The 15,044-nt window shown below is 38.2% G+C and overlaps 1 protein-coding gene across 1 annotated transcript; it reads left to right on the plus strand.

Moving 5' to 3' along the window:
- The first annotated feature begins 5,542 nt into the window (after positions 1 to 5,542).
- On the plus strand, positions 5,543 to 15,044 carry LOC111863212 (lysocardiolipin acyltransferase 1). Its single transcript, XM_023849312.2, has 6 exons — positions 5,543 to 6,425; positions 7,606 to 7,810; positions 7,967 to 8,079; positions 9,993 to 10,143; positions 11,388 to 11,505; positions 13,593 to 15,044. The coding sequence occupies exons 1-6, from the start codon at positions 6,234 to 6,236 to the stop codon at positions 14,128 to 14,130; spliced, it is 1,317 nt and encodes a 438-aa protein (XP_023705080.1). The 5' UTR covers positions 5,543 to 6,233; the 3' UTR covers positions 14,131 to 15,044.

The following is a 15,044-nucleotide window of genomic DNA, read 5'->3' on the forward strand; positions in this document are numbered from 1 at the left end:
AGTGCATGATGCCCCGCTTGTGGAGATATTCCAGCGCCAGAATTGTCTCACTGATGTAAATTCTTGTTTCATCTTCTGTAAACTTCGTTCACAAGATTTGGTCCGTAGATTCCCGCCACGCGCGTAATCTAGATCGAGATATAATTTGGTGTCTGTCTGGAAAGCGTAGAGATTGGTGGCGAGGAAAGGAAGGTTGCGTACCGCTTCCAACACCAGACGCTCCGTCAGTGCGTGTGTAGGGGTGTCATCTCGAATAATTGAAGATTTTTCTAACACCTTCATGGCGTATAGGCGGCCGGCATCAGTTCCGCCCTTCTTCCGAACCAGGAATACGGTTCCAAACCCGCCGACTCCTAGGATTCGGAGTACATCGAACTGTGCTGTATCAACTCCGTGTGCCCTGGTGGAGATATTCCCAACACCATCTTCTGCTTCCTCATGTTTCAGGGCATTCAACTTTTTCATAAGTTCGCTTATGATTTTGTCGTTTGCTTGTATATCTGCGTCTAACTGCATAAGCTGGGAAATCATTCGGTCCTTAATTCTTTTTGCACAATTAATCTTCTCCCAGAGTTTATCTTCTAATTCCTGTATTTCCTGAGCTACTTCTGCAGGCCCCGAACTCGGTACCCCTGCTGCTTGCGCGTTCTCCGGGTTAGAGTTCTCCTGCCTCGACGGAGCTATCCACAATTTGATTTTAACCTCTAACACCAGTACCCAGGCCGTTAACATACTTAACAGTCCACGGCACAGCCATGCGTATCTCCATTCGGTTCTCTTCTTACTTTCCATATCTCAGAAGAATCTCTAAATTACTTCGCTTATCCTTCCTTATAGGTTAGATACTGGTTTATCGACGAGTTTAACAGCCAACTCGTAGCAAAACTACAATTAATCACAACCTTATAGCGATACGATACGTATCCTAGTGATCTGTAAAAAGTGTACAAATTGTACACTTTTCACAAATCACTAGGATACGTATCGTGGCAACGAGTTTGTAACACTCGCTGTAAGTACAACACACATAAAGATTTTACAGCGGGACTTCCAAGGTAGCTGAACTCACTCGATTCCTCAGTTATCGACTCCGGAACCCTTTGAGTCGAATTATCTGCCGTAACTGCCAACTCTCTCATCGTCTGTTCTCAATTATCTTCTACTGTCGAGTGCTAGGTAACAGACCGGTAAACATATCACAGCAACGAATGCGCAACAATAGGCCGTCCGTTACTAGGCAATGCATGGGTGGACACGCCTGACAAAAATACATGATATCCATTGTTGATCAGCGATGTTTTCTGAGGGTGGACCGTGCCGAGCCTATGTATGAAGCAGTGAAGACTGTTCGACGGGATTCGACAGGAATATGTTCANTGGGACGAGTGGCGTGCTTTTCGGCATTAGTTGGGACTTTTCTCTTCACCGCCACATCTACAACCTTTCTTTGGGCCCAGCAGCCTCTGATCACAGTCGGCTAAAAGGTCGGTTCGTTCTGTCTCCCCCCCCCCCCCCCCCCTTCCCTTAACCTGGTGCTTCTGTTCTAGTTGTGTATTTCGTTGGTGTATGGGTANAAAAGACGTCTCATTGGAGGTAATATGAATCCCTTTAACTTTCTCTCTCTCTCTCAGTAGCTTCGAATTTGGTTGACCAGCAAAAAATTCCGTGAATTTTGGTGGTTGGGGAGGAAGGAGAAGGAATTGAGCCTATATCGGAATGTTTTAGGTGTTAGGAAATTAGAAACGTTTTATTGTAACTGACCCGTGTTTCATGAAATTTGCAGAAGAGTACTTTGACGCTACTAGACACATTCTTTTATGAGCTATACGAGAACTTAATGTTTCGAAGTAATCGATACTATCTTTTAAGCTTGCTACACGAGCATATGTAAAGTTATCAATGTCTGATCGTTGAAACGTGTCTCGCCAATTGTCTTTTCATTCGTCGAAACAAGTTTGTCTCTCTGCTAAAATATCTCAACATTTGAATTATGCCGAATTCCAAAGAAATTTTGTACTCAATCAGCCTCATGACTGTCTAATTAACTGACTGAAGCTGATAATAAAATTCTAAATTTGCTGAATTTATTGAAAAACAAACTCCACGGAGCAGAGACTTTCTATAGAAGCTAGTTGTCTCTCATTTAGTCAAGAAATGATCCGCCTTTATGGAACCGAAGGTTCGTTATTGTCTTCGGAAAAAAACCGCCACCGCTACGTAACCTGAGCCCGATAAGTTCTGATATCCCATTTCTTTATAATGCAATTTGATATTTTCCTTCCATCTACATTTTGTTCTCCCAAGTGATATTTTTCCATTAGGTAACAGACGAAGTTTTCGGTCTGTATATTTCAATCTTTGCCTGATTTTCAGAAAGAAAGTGTGGATAACCGTACTAAAATTATTTGCGCTGTATCAGTCAATTAGGATTGACTGTTTAATTAACGATCTGAATGAAAAATGTTGAAAAATCCTACCCTCTGGGATACAACGTCGTGTAGTCCATTGAAAGCCAACCGACGTTTCCGAGGAAAATATTGCCTCCATCTTCAGGTTCGAAGAAGAAACCAAGCAAAAAGAAACAGAGAATTACAAAGTTTTTGGACCTTTCCCATTATCCGGAATTCTTGGTAATAGATGACATGTCCAGTAATCCTGTGTGTCATCCACCATCGTCAGATCCCTTTAGAACCAAAAAGAAACAGGTTTCCACCCCCTTTCACGCTGGTTCCTTGCCTGGCTTATTCTTCAGCCTTGAAGATGGGGGGGACCTGTTCTTCCCAAACGGTGATTGACTTTCGGCGGACTACACTGCGTTATATCCCAGAAGATACATCTCTTCACAACCATCGGTGTGAGAACCTTAAATCATGTATATTTATCACGTTAAATGTTTACAGGAGGCGATTGAACTCGGGTAATGCTTGCTACCATTCAGTCCAGAACATTTTGTCTTCTCGTCTGTTGTCCAAAAACATAAGAATGAGAATATACAGAACTATAATTTTTCTGTATGGGTGTGAAACTTGATCTCTGACATTAAGGGAGGAACATAGACTGACTGTGTTCGAGAACAGGGTGTTGAAGAGAATATTCGGACCAAAGAGAGATGAACTCACAGGAGGTTGGAGAAAACTGCATAATGAGGAGCTTCATAACTTNGCATTAAGGGAGGAACCTAGACTGATTGTGTTCGAGAACAGGGTGTTGAGGAGAGCATTTGGACCGAAGAGAGATGAAGTGAAGGGAGGTTGGAGAAAACTGCATAATGAGGAGCTTCATAACTTGTACTCTTCTCCAAGTATAATTAGAGTGATCAAGTCGAGGAGGATGAGGTGGGCAGGTCATGTAGCACGAATGGGGGAGACGAGGAATGTGTATAGGATATTGGTGGGAAGGCCAGACGGAAGGAGACCATAGGGGAGACCAAGGCGTAAGTGGGTGGACAATATTAGAATGGATCTTAGAGAGATAGGATGGGATGATAGGGATTGGATAGATCTGGCTCAGGACAGGGACCAGTGGAGGGCTCTTGTGAACACGGTGATGAACCTTCGGGTTCCATAAAATGCTGGGAAATTCTAGAGTAGCTGCAGAATTGGCGGCTCCTCAAGAAGGGCTCAGCTCCATGAGTAAGTAAGTAAATGTTTAGAAAATGGAAATTACCTACAACGGTAATGTCTATTATTGTATTACACTGATAATGTGTGTATACTTATAATTTTTTTTTTATAGCATCAAAAACTTCGTGTGAGAATTAGGTCTCTAGCTGGGCGTCACTCTTAAATGTTAGGTTCCGGGGAAATCGTACAATTTTGAAAAGGCGCGACTGTATCATTATTGCACAACGCGACATCTGAGTCATTTCCAACCTGGTTCAAAAATATAGAATTTTTTTGTGCTTAGCTAAGAGGTGACAGACCGATTTTCGTCCGCTGTTTGAAGATTGAAGACAGGCATGCTCCAGCCCCAAAATAATAAAATTGAATGTGCGTAGGTTTGCGAGATTAAACCCCAGTTTCTCACATGAGAGACATATACGCTTAGGGCCTGAAAGGCCATGCTCATTTTGAATGTCTGATAACTCTAAATTGATGACGATGTTGTCTGTTTAACCTTCAGGTTTGCTAAATATTCTGATTTTCATCCTACCATAGTGAGCTTGCTTTTTGGTAAAATTTCTGTTCTGAGAAGTCAATGCCACGGTATCTTTATTATCCCTCTTTCTTAATTTTTAATCCACAGTTATGTCCACAAACCTCTCCAAAAGTGGGGTTCTTCCCGTTATGAAAGTACCAACTTTGCAAACTGTCAGATATTTATAAGACAGACGTCCTAAACTTGTATACCTTTATGCAAATAGCTTACCTTGCATAAATGAACCTCAGGAAAAATTGAATGAGACCTCTTTTTAGTAAAGAGCAACTTGAAATTCAATACTTACACCTGTATTGTAGGGCCTTCCTTGAACAACCGATCAAGATGTCTCCTGGTGTGACAACCTAAGGTTCATCACCGTTACATCAAAAGCATGTCATTGGAGCATATTTCGAGTCGGTTCAAACACATTCAGATCTCACAACCTTATTGTAAGATCAATTTTAGTATTTTTGTCCTTTATGTGCTTTGGTTGACAAAATGGAATCTTTTCATGAGGTTTACCAACTAACATCTTTTTTTAATTTCCAAATACCCTCACGCCTTTTACATGTTCAACCGATTTTCATCTACTTGATTTAATAGTTCATACAATACCAGATGAAGAGTGCAGACCACGAATCCAATCAACAGAACTAGAATTTATAGATATAATTTAATGAAATTGGAAAGGAAATATTACGTGTACCCTGCTGCTTTGTGGTGCTGCAGAATGGTAGATAGGACATTCATATTGTCTGAATACAAAAACACGATATATACTTCTCTAAAGTACAGATTTAAGGAGCTCATATTTTCAGAGATGGCGCAGATACGAAATTACAAATAAGTATATTTTCAGATTTCCAAAAAATATTACGGTTAGGATTGCTTTGAAACTGTAAGACGTGCAGGGTTCTTATTTCGATTGAAAAACTCATTAAACATCAGTTTATACTGAGTTAAATTCGATTGACTTGAACTCCAATGCAGTGATTCGTAAGCTCACCAAACTCGTTTAATCCGCCTTCTCCCCCCCCCCCCCCTTACCGATGGCACGATAAGTAGCATGACGATGAGAGGAATAAGGTATCACTCTTATTCCAAAAAGAAAAAAAAAATCCCATATGCCTAGCGTATGGCCTGTGCATCTTCTACTCTTTTATCTAACTCATTGTATATGCTTCGAGACAAAGTTTGAAGTTGGGGTGTCATTAATTCTATATTGTCACTAATAATAGCCACCCCAAGCATGTAATAATAAGGGGACACAAAGGAGCCAAGAACTAGGCTATATTGATGCTCTGTGGACCGAGTCTGGATGCTGCGAGATCAATACGCTAGCTGGGAGAGTGTTTTCCCAGGCAACAAGAGCTGAAGGCGACGGGAGAGTCGTCGAGTCCGAGTGGTTTTTCAGCCGTCGTCCATCCCACAGATCCCCGCCAGCCGTCGCGGGGCCCACGTACGCTGTGGAGTTCTGCTTGCTGCAAGAATACCTGAACAAGTTACTAGATTACCATACCACGCGATTTTCTAAATTTACTGATTTTCTATTAGTTCACATCCGCTGATGAAAAAGCAGTTTATGGAACTTCAGAAATGTGGATTTTAGGATGGTTTAAATAATAATTTTTCAGATGCTTAGAAATAATTTCGGTTTTAGGTTTTATATGGAAACAAGTGACCCTTTTCACAGAGAATGGAAGGTTCTTTTATATTGCAACAATCGCGTCTAATACAAATGTTTCACGGAACTTGAAAGATTATATTTTCTGATTCATTCCTAAAGACGAGTGAACGAAGAAAGGCATTTATCGTAATTTATGGGGGTTTATAAACATTTCCGTTATGGATTATTTTCTAATAAGTGCTGAAGGAAAATTCCGAGAAGTTCTAAAGTCTTTTCTAGTTTTTATTCAGTCGGTACGACCAAAGAAGAAACATTAACGAAAGATTAGAAGTTCTTATGTTTGTTTATTCTTACAACCGAATTCAAAGAAGTAACTGACAAACCTTAGAGAACGATTCTATTTTTCTATTGTTTGATAACCATACGTGCTTTCATAACGCTGTCATAACAATTCAATGTATCAACAATGCTCGGTTTGCTGATGGGACGGTTGAGATGCCTGGTGCGTGGTCTTGTGTTCTGCGGCTTCTGGTACGGTAGCATCTGTTCAGGCTTCCTGTTCCTCTATTGCCCGTTGCTGCCACTCCTGTTTCTGGACCAGAAGCTCTTCAGACAACTCACGGACATTGTTTTTGCGGCGTGGGAAGTATACCCAGCGGTAAGAACATCGTACAGTATGCGTATTTTTTCCAATAACAAATACAAATAACGGAATCTTATTTACATCTTAATTTTGTGACCGGCTATGAACTTGATTTTTGGAGCACGATTCCTAGTATTGGGTGTTGAAATTGTTCCCGTTATTTCCACATACAGAACGGCTATTTTGACCAACCAGCTTCTTATCTAGTAACTATGGGGAGCTGCAAAACATGGGGATATGAGTAGTTGGAGCTGACCGCACAACTTGAGTTCATGTTGAAGTGCTGAATATAATTGGTATTTCACCATCACATGCCATATTAGTCAAAGTATGTGCTTAGAGGATAGCTTACTCTGCTGTATAAGATTATATCTTCCTGCCTGTTTTCCAATTTACAATTAGTTCTGAAAGAGACATTCTCCAGACATGTTGCGGCATTGGTTCCAGCACAGGTGAGGGGATTCAGTTATTCTCCTATCCCGAATACCCTGGGATGATGGTCATTAAAACAAATCCGAATGGCTTAAATGGAAGCTTGTAAGAAAATTTTTATCCCCCCCTCCCCAAAAAAAGAAAATGCTGTTGGCACACATGTTTAGTCCAATTCCTTCAAAGGTAGATTAGCCCATGGTAAGACTTCTTTCTACACAGGACTACATGAAAAAGTGAAAATGTATACATACTTATATACATGTAGAAAGTGGAATTTGAACTTTGTTAAGTGTTTACAGTCTAAAACCAAAAGAAACTTACACCATGCAGCTAGTGTGAATTACAGGGTAACCTCTCTTTTTTTATTTAATTTATAATTTGCATACTTCCTTGAGATCAATTCTAATATTTATATCTTGATCTATGGAATGGGCTATTTCTAGGCATATCTACAACTAAAATTTTTTATACCAGTACCTATCTTTTTAATAAAATCAAAATTATATTATTTACTTCATACACTGTTTATAATTTGAAACAAGTATTGGTATTAAATAAAAAGCATATAACAAGAAGGTAGTGTAAGAATGTGAACTGTTCTATATTGTCTCAGTGCCAGGTTCTTACTGGACACTGGCATTAGCAGTGTTTAACTGTTATATTTTATTATCAGACAATTATTTCATTAATTTGATGTTGAAAGGGTTTTATTATTTCTAATAACAACATAATATTACCTTGGACCATGTTATTACTTTCACAGGCTCTACTGGAATGCCTGATTGGTACAAAAGTTATAGTGAAAGGAGATGCAATCCTTCCTCATGATCGAGCACTGATCATCATGAACCATCGCACACGCCTTGACTGGAACTTTTTATGGGCAGGCATATTCCATGCTTGCAAGCCACTTGCACATCGGATAAAGATGGTGCTCAAAGCATCTGTCAGACATATTCCAGGAGCAGGTAATATTTTAAGTTACAGATTTAGGGTCTCTTACTGACATAAGCAGAATAAAAGTATCTGGAACTGGAGATCAGTCATGAATGAAACATGAGTATTACAGAAAAATGTTCAGTTTTTGTTTCTGTTTAAACAATAGAAAAAATGTGTCTGTTTAGGTTGGGTGATGCAGATGAATTGTTTCCTGTACATCCATCGGCGTTGGGATCGTGACAAGGCTGTCCTGGAAAAGGCTCTTGATTACTTCCGAGACATTGGTCATTCCTGTCAGGTATGTATTACTAATTTCTCTCTTGCTTTTAATTGCCTTCCCATAATATTACATATGTATTTCAATTGGATTACTGAACACCTTCCACCTTTGCAATTACAGTGAAGCCTTTGTGTAAGGTGTCTTTGAAGAGCAATTGAAGTAGGCACTAAACTATACAAAATGTTAATAGAGAAAATCAAAGCCTAAGGTTAATTACTTGGGATCATTGAAACTGAATGTTACGTGAGGGAAGACCTTAAATCAAAAAAGAACATTAAATGAGGGTTCCAAATACATTTTTATGATCCTTTTGCTTGGGAAAAGTTATTTCACTGGATTATAAGTTTATTACCCCCCTGCACCCTACTTGAACAGCATTTATATGGAAGCCGTGCTTGCCCCTTTGCATTAATGAACTGAGATTCTAATGCAGTAATGAGTCCTCAGTGCAGACATGTGCAACCAGAAAATCAGACCTTTCAGAGACCTTATGCATTAATTCTCTTAAAAAAAAAAAAAGAACAGATCTCTTCTGGCATATGACTGAGAGACAAAAATTTAAACCTTTTGTTCCCATGTGGCTGAATGGCAGTACCAGATAGACATTTTCTTTAGTACTGCAGTTATGGAAGTATCGGCATTGACAGAGATGAAAGGTTTAACCTTCTTTAGAAATGTTTAGGTTTAGGTTTAGGTTACCAGAGGTATTCTTAGGGGCCTTCAACACAACAATTAATTATAAACCTACAATAAAATTGTCAATATTCAGGTTATTTTTTTTTCATCCCACTACATGTTTCAATTTTTAAGATCATCAGATGGTTTTTATGAATTTCATGTCATTATTGAATTGTTAAAATATATTAAACATTTTAATATCAATTTATAATTAATTGTTGTGTTGATGGTCCCTAAGTATACTTTTGATACACAACAGGATGCAGAAAAATTAAGATAAGATTACCAAGCATATTCCAGCTCTTAATTTTGAAACCGATTCTTCTTCTTCTTGCGTGATTTGCTAGATAAACCATTTGAGGTAAACTAATTTTTATAATACTGACCAATCTCATCAGTTGATGATATGTGTGCTATGAAATGTTAAACGAAATACTATGTTGGTTGTGAGTGATAAAATGGGAAGTACTGCAGGTAAGGCATATTTGAAAATACTCTATCAGCATTTGTCTGAAAGTACCAAGGAATTGTATAGGAAGTTTTAAGACCTGATGCAACATTGTCCATACAACATTCTTTTCATGATACTACTTGTGCAAGTGTTATTATGCATAGCTGGCAACTTGTGCTATTCTTTCCTTAATTTTCCCATGATGTATATAATTATACTCTCTTTCACAGATTCAGCAACTATTGCTGGTTGAAGTGTTATTCTACATTTCTGAATGATTTCACATAGTAAAAATATATGGTGACATTTTGAGCTTATGTATTTATGTAAGGCAGCATTTTTTGTCAATCTAAGAAAATTAAAAGAATAGAGTTACAACAGCATCAGAGGATGAACTCTTTTAACAAAACCAAAAATAAACCATACAATAAGCTCAGAGATATTGGGTTTTCGGACTTTATCCATCATCCTGGTTTTTAAGATAACTAAGAAAAACACGACGTTTCAGAAACTGGATCTGTTTCCGTCCTCAGGTGAGGGAAAACACCTATTCTGTTGGGTCCCTTAGAAAGAGCTAGCTAGTGACTGAGGCTAGCTAGTGACTGAGGCTAGCTCTTTCTAAGGGACCAACAGAATAGGTGTTTTTCCTCACCTGAGGATGGAAACAGATCCAGTTTCTGGAACGTCGTGTTTTTCTTAGTTATCTTAAAAACCAGGACGATGGATAAAGTCCGAAAACCCAATATCTCTGAGCTTATTGTATGGTTTATTTTTGGTTTTGTTANAAGCTATTCATTTCCAGATTCTACTCTTCCCAGAGGGCACAGATTTGACAGCTGGAAGTCAACAGCGCAGCCACCAATTTGCATCTGCTCATCAACTGGAGCGTTATTACCAAGTTTTACACCCAAAGACAACAGGTTTTGTGTTCTTGGTACAGAGGATGCGGCAAAGTGAGTGATATTCACTGAGGATTACTTCTGTGATGAAAAGTAAATTTATTCATGAAAATTAAATACTGGCTTAAAAACGTCACTATGAGATTTATATTATACACCAAACTATGGTTATCTGGCATCCAAGGATCTTGAATCCTCATCAAACTGGCAACAATTTTAAATAAAATTTACCATGTTTGTAAAATTATTCAGGGGCACGCGGTAATGTAATGGTTAAGGCACTATGCTACAAGTTGGAAGGTCGCGGGTTCAAATACCGATGAGGTCATTGGATTTTTTCAATTGACCTAATCCTTCCAGCCGCACTATGGCCCTGGGGTTCACTCAGCATCTAACAGAAATGAGTACCAGGAATTAAATAAATAATTTTCCTGGGGAGTAAAGCGTGGCCGGTGCGTAGGGCTGACAACCTTACCGCCATCTTTGAGCCGATTGTCTAGATAATGTGGGACCCTTAACGTCTCACAACCCTATGGGCCTTCATGTCCTGTTACAGGGATAACTTTACTTTTTTTACTTACTTGTAAAATTATTCAAAAACAGATTTGCAGTGTACATATATTCACCCAGCAGTTCTCCCACCTACCATTATTAGCACTACTCATCATCTTCCTCACATAGGTGTCATTACAGTAGATGCTAGTAGAATCTGTGATTATGTTACAGTATATGTATCTGGAAATGTTTACCCATCAGTCTGCTATGTTGCCTAGGAAGATCCCTACATAAGGACTGAAGCAAAAGTATGCTGTTTTTGCCTTGTATATGAACTGCAACCAGCAGATTCATTGAACCAGCACACCATTCCTCAAACATTCCAGATAATGCAGAGTTTACTCTGATCGATTAACGAACATTTGTTGAAATTCAATCTCAGTGTATGTGCTGTGCTGTATGTTAGTACCGATGACCGGATGAAATATTCATTATGAAATTTATCCATTAAACAGAATGAAATATTACAGAATGCTAATCATTTGATCCTTTGCAGATTAATTTTTTATGAAGAGTCTTCTGTAGAAGACAACAGCCTTAAAATTAGTTAATTCATTCTTTATCAGAATATCTCCTCAAATGTATTCAATTTTCAGTGTGTACAGGAATGTTCAAAGGAATGAATACAATGTTCAGATCTATTGAATAATCCTGGAATGGTCCATGATTTTCATTGATTTTATTACAGAGTTGAAATGGATGTTTTAAAATGAGCAAACTGGAAGATAAATATTTATTTTCAGATGGTCTGCTGGATGCTGTGTATGACATCACAGTGGGATATCCTCACACTCTGCCTCAGTCTGAGTTTGACATTTTAAAAGGTCGTTTTCCAGAAGAAGTGCACTTCACAATAACTCGGTGAGTTATCTTAATCCATGATTAAATGGCAACACATGATTGTGAAGTCACTGAACTTCTTGATCATGTAAATGCTGGGAAAAAGCTTTGTCTTCCTTAAGTATCTAGTCTAGGGTTGTGAGTTAAAAACCGCTCAAAGAATGTAAATAGAGCCTTTAGGTCCTTTGGCCTGAAATAACATAACATGTTCTGTTGTTCCTGTTGTGTACTGTACCTTAACAATTTGTTTTCCACTTATAAAGTTCAACAAACAATTCTGGGAAGGAGAAATACGAGTAAATCCAATTTATGTTCCAATCACTTGACTTGTCATAGATTCTGCAGCTCTCCGAATGGATAGGAGTGACATCAGTGGGAGTCTTTTCATTTCTTTTTGGTTATTTATTTATGCTTTATTTAATAAACTTTAAGAGCCTGGCTGATCATATAAACAAAAAAAAAACTCTGTGATTTTAGTCTGCAAGCAAACTATATCAACCGAGCAACCGCTGCTTGTCGGCAAAGTTTAGTGCCAACTTTTGCGGATAGAGGGGGTCGCGTGGTCAGCACAACGAATCCCCACAGCTGTTAATTTCGGTTTATATACTGCTCTTTAATTGTATCTGAAAATGGCCAGGCACATAATGTGGTGGTTTCCTTAGTATTCTTGAGAAGTGCCTTGCAGGAAACATGCAAAATAAATCTTTAAGGGTGCCCTCTTCTGGGACATGAAGAGTACTGTCTTCTTGGATATAACACTGTGTAGTCTGGTAGAAATCCATCAACATTTTAGAGGAATGTACTGTCTCCATCTGCTGGGTTGAAGAGAAACAAAGAAAGTAACCAGCAAGAAGCAGGTGAAAAGCAAAGCCTATGAAGGATACAGTCTTATGGTATGTAATGCCATGTAGTCTGGTAGATGTCCACTGACATTTTGAAGGAAAGTACTGCCTCCATCTTCATGGTCAAGGAATAATTCAAGCAGGAACACAGCCAGAAGCAGGTAGCAGACTGAGCCTATGAAGAGTACTGTCTTCCAGTAACACCATGTAGTCCAGTAGAAGTGCACAAACATTTCAGGGGCAAACACTGCCTCTATCTTCAGGGTTGAAGGATAAGCCAAACAAGAAACTAGCAAGAAGTAAGCAGCAAACACTAGACGAAAATACAAGAATGAAGGCTTCCATGGTCCAAGGTTTGCCTAGACTGATCTAAAAAATACTAAATTAAAATTCCTACCTATTTCATGCAAGCATTTTTGGTGGGAAAAGACTACTGTTCATTCTTACCTACTTACTTACTTACTTACTCTTGGAGCTGAGCCCTTCTGGAGGAGCCGCCAGTTCTGCAGCTACTCAAGAATTTCCCAGCATTTTATGGAACCCGAAGGTTCATTACCGTGTTCACAAGAGCCCTCCACTGGCCCCTATCCTGAGCCAGATCTATCCAGTCCATACCATCCCATCCTATTTTTCTAAGATCCGTTCATTCTAGTCACTAATAATTATACAACTTTTGATAATGAAGAAAAAGAGAAGAATTTCATAAGTGTATGAATGAAGAGAAAAATGTATGGCTGAATGGACAGATAAATGGAGATATACAACAGAAAAGAGAAAGAGCATGTGCGTGCATGATTTTTTTTGTGTATTACAAGATAATTTCTGTCTTTTATTCAGTACTTTTGAAACTTGGTCTGACAAAAAGTAGGAATGCAGTATTCTAATAATAATTACTACCTTGTACAGCTCTGCTCATATTCAGATTTTTGTGTTTTCTTTGATATATTCACTGGTGATGTATCATGAATGATCATTTTGAGATAATGAAGTTTGTACGTTCCTTGTTCAAATAAGTATGTTACAAGTAAAACGTGTCTTAATTATGATCTGCTTGTTAAGACTCATCAACCCATATCTACTTAAGACAAATAATACAATTTCGGTTGAGTAAAATGAAACTTCATAATAGAGCCAGAAATAAAGGTACAAAACTATATCAGACATGGTGGGAAGGGATTGGAAGGTAGTACCTAAATTGTGTGTGAGTTGTGAATATAGAGGTTTATTTTTGATGCTGTAACTCTATGCCTTATTTTTCTTGTTCAGTTTTGCTGGTTCCAGCCTTCCATATGGAGAAGAGGAGCTGAAAGACTGGTTAGCAAATCGATGGAAGATAAAAGAACAAACTCTCACAAAATTCTATGCATCTGGATCATTTGATGCTTCCAGTATATGCAGTAAAGATTCGAAGTCCCCTGAATCCTCTGCAGTAAACTTGTCAAATGGATCATTCCACAAAAATAGTGAAGTAATACATAAATACTCAGTCAGTTCCTTGCCTAATATAATACATAATTCACCCTGTAATTCACCTAGCAATCTGAAGGTGAGTTGTCACTATGATGAGAGTTTCAACCATCTTCCAAGCCATGACAGATCCCATGGCACTATACTGTACCTCACACTCATATTCTGGACTCTGCTTTGTTTCATTGCTTTGTATGGAATCCTCACATCCTCATTCATTCAGATGTTTGCTGTCTTTAACATTAACATCTTCCTATATTTATCATTTTTCACTCAAGGTTTCCATCATTTAGAAATATGTTTGTACAGATTCAAAAAAAAGATACTTGATTGGTAAAAACACAAGAAGAGGAAAATGTACTATATTTTAATTGGATATGATAAAAAATAATTCAGTGCTCTAAATGAAACTGACATAATGTTCATAATATTTCATGGGACAAAATTTAGTTTTTGTTCTTATTTTATGTCCATACCATAACTCGTGAAAATTTTCTTCAAGTTGCTTTGGTTTTCCAACAGTTCATTGGTCTTTAATTTTGGGGCTTATTCTCAGACCCAGCACTTCATTAGTTATGGAGTAAGCAAGTCAGAAAGTTGATTCTCATTTTGTAAAGAGGTAGTGCTTTGTTGTATGCTAGAATTAAAATTTTTATTTTGCAGACAGGGTATTATATGCATACTTACAAGCAGAATTTTCTTTCCTAAGATTTAAGCCTCAAGGTCAGAAAGTAAATTGCACAGACAGATGTGTGACTTCAACATGTTTGCTGGTACGCATCATTTGTTTGCCAGTATGTGTATGGACGTGAACTGACGAAGGCAAGCACTGTTTACATACAAAGTATCAATTCAGGGTTTTGCATAAGTCCACTAAAATATGGAACATAAACATTAAGATCAAAAGTTAAATTCTGTGAGTAATTTTATAGCTAATTGAACACAAACATCATCAAAATTTGAATGGATACAGTATATCATTTCACAGAATTATGATTTGGCCAGTTTGAGGAATGGGAAAAATATGCCGAATGTATCTACATTGGATCTAGCTGGTCTCAAACCTGGAATCTGAAATCTTTAGCATATGAGATCAGTGCTTAACCCATAGTTCAGTAGTTCAGTAATTCTGCATCTCTAGGTTTCAGAAGCCTCTCTTCCTGGTGCATTTACTTTTTACTCCATGGTTTCAGTCCACAAATGAACTATACCGACCAAGCAACCGCCACTTATGGGCGAAGTTAGTGCCAA

The sequence above is a fragment of the Cryptotermes secundus genome, unplaced genomic scaffold (genome assembly GCF_002891405.2).
Source record: "Cryptotermes secundus unplaced genomic scaffold, Csec_1.0 scaffold665, whole genome shotgun sequence".
Taxonomy (NCBI): domain Eukaryota; kingdom Metazoa; phylum Arthropoda; class Insecta; order Blattodea; family Kalotermitidae; genus Cryptotermes; species Cryptotermes secundus.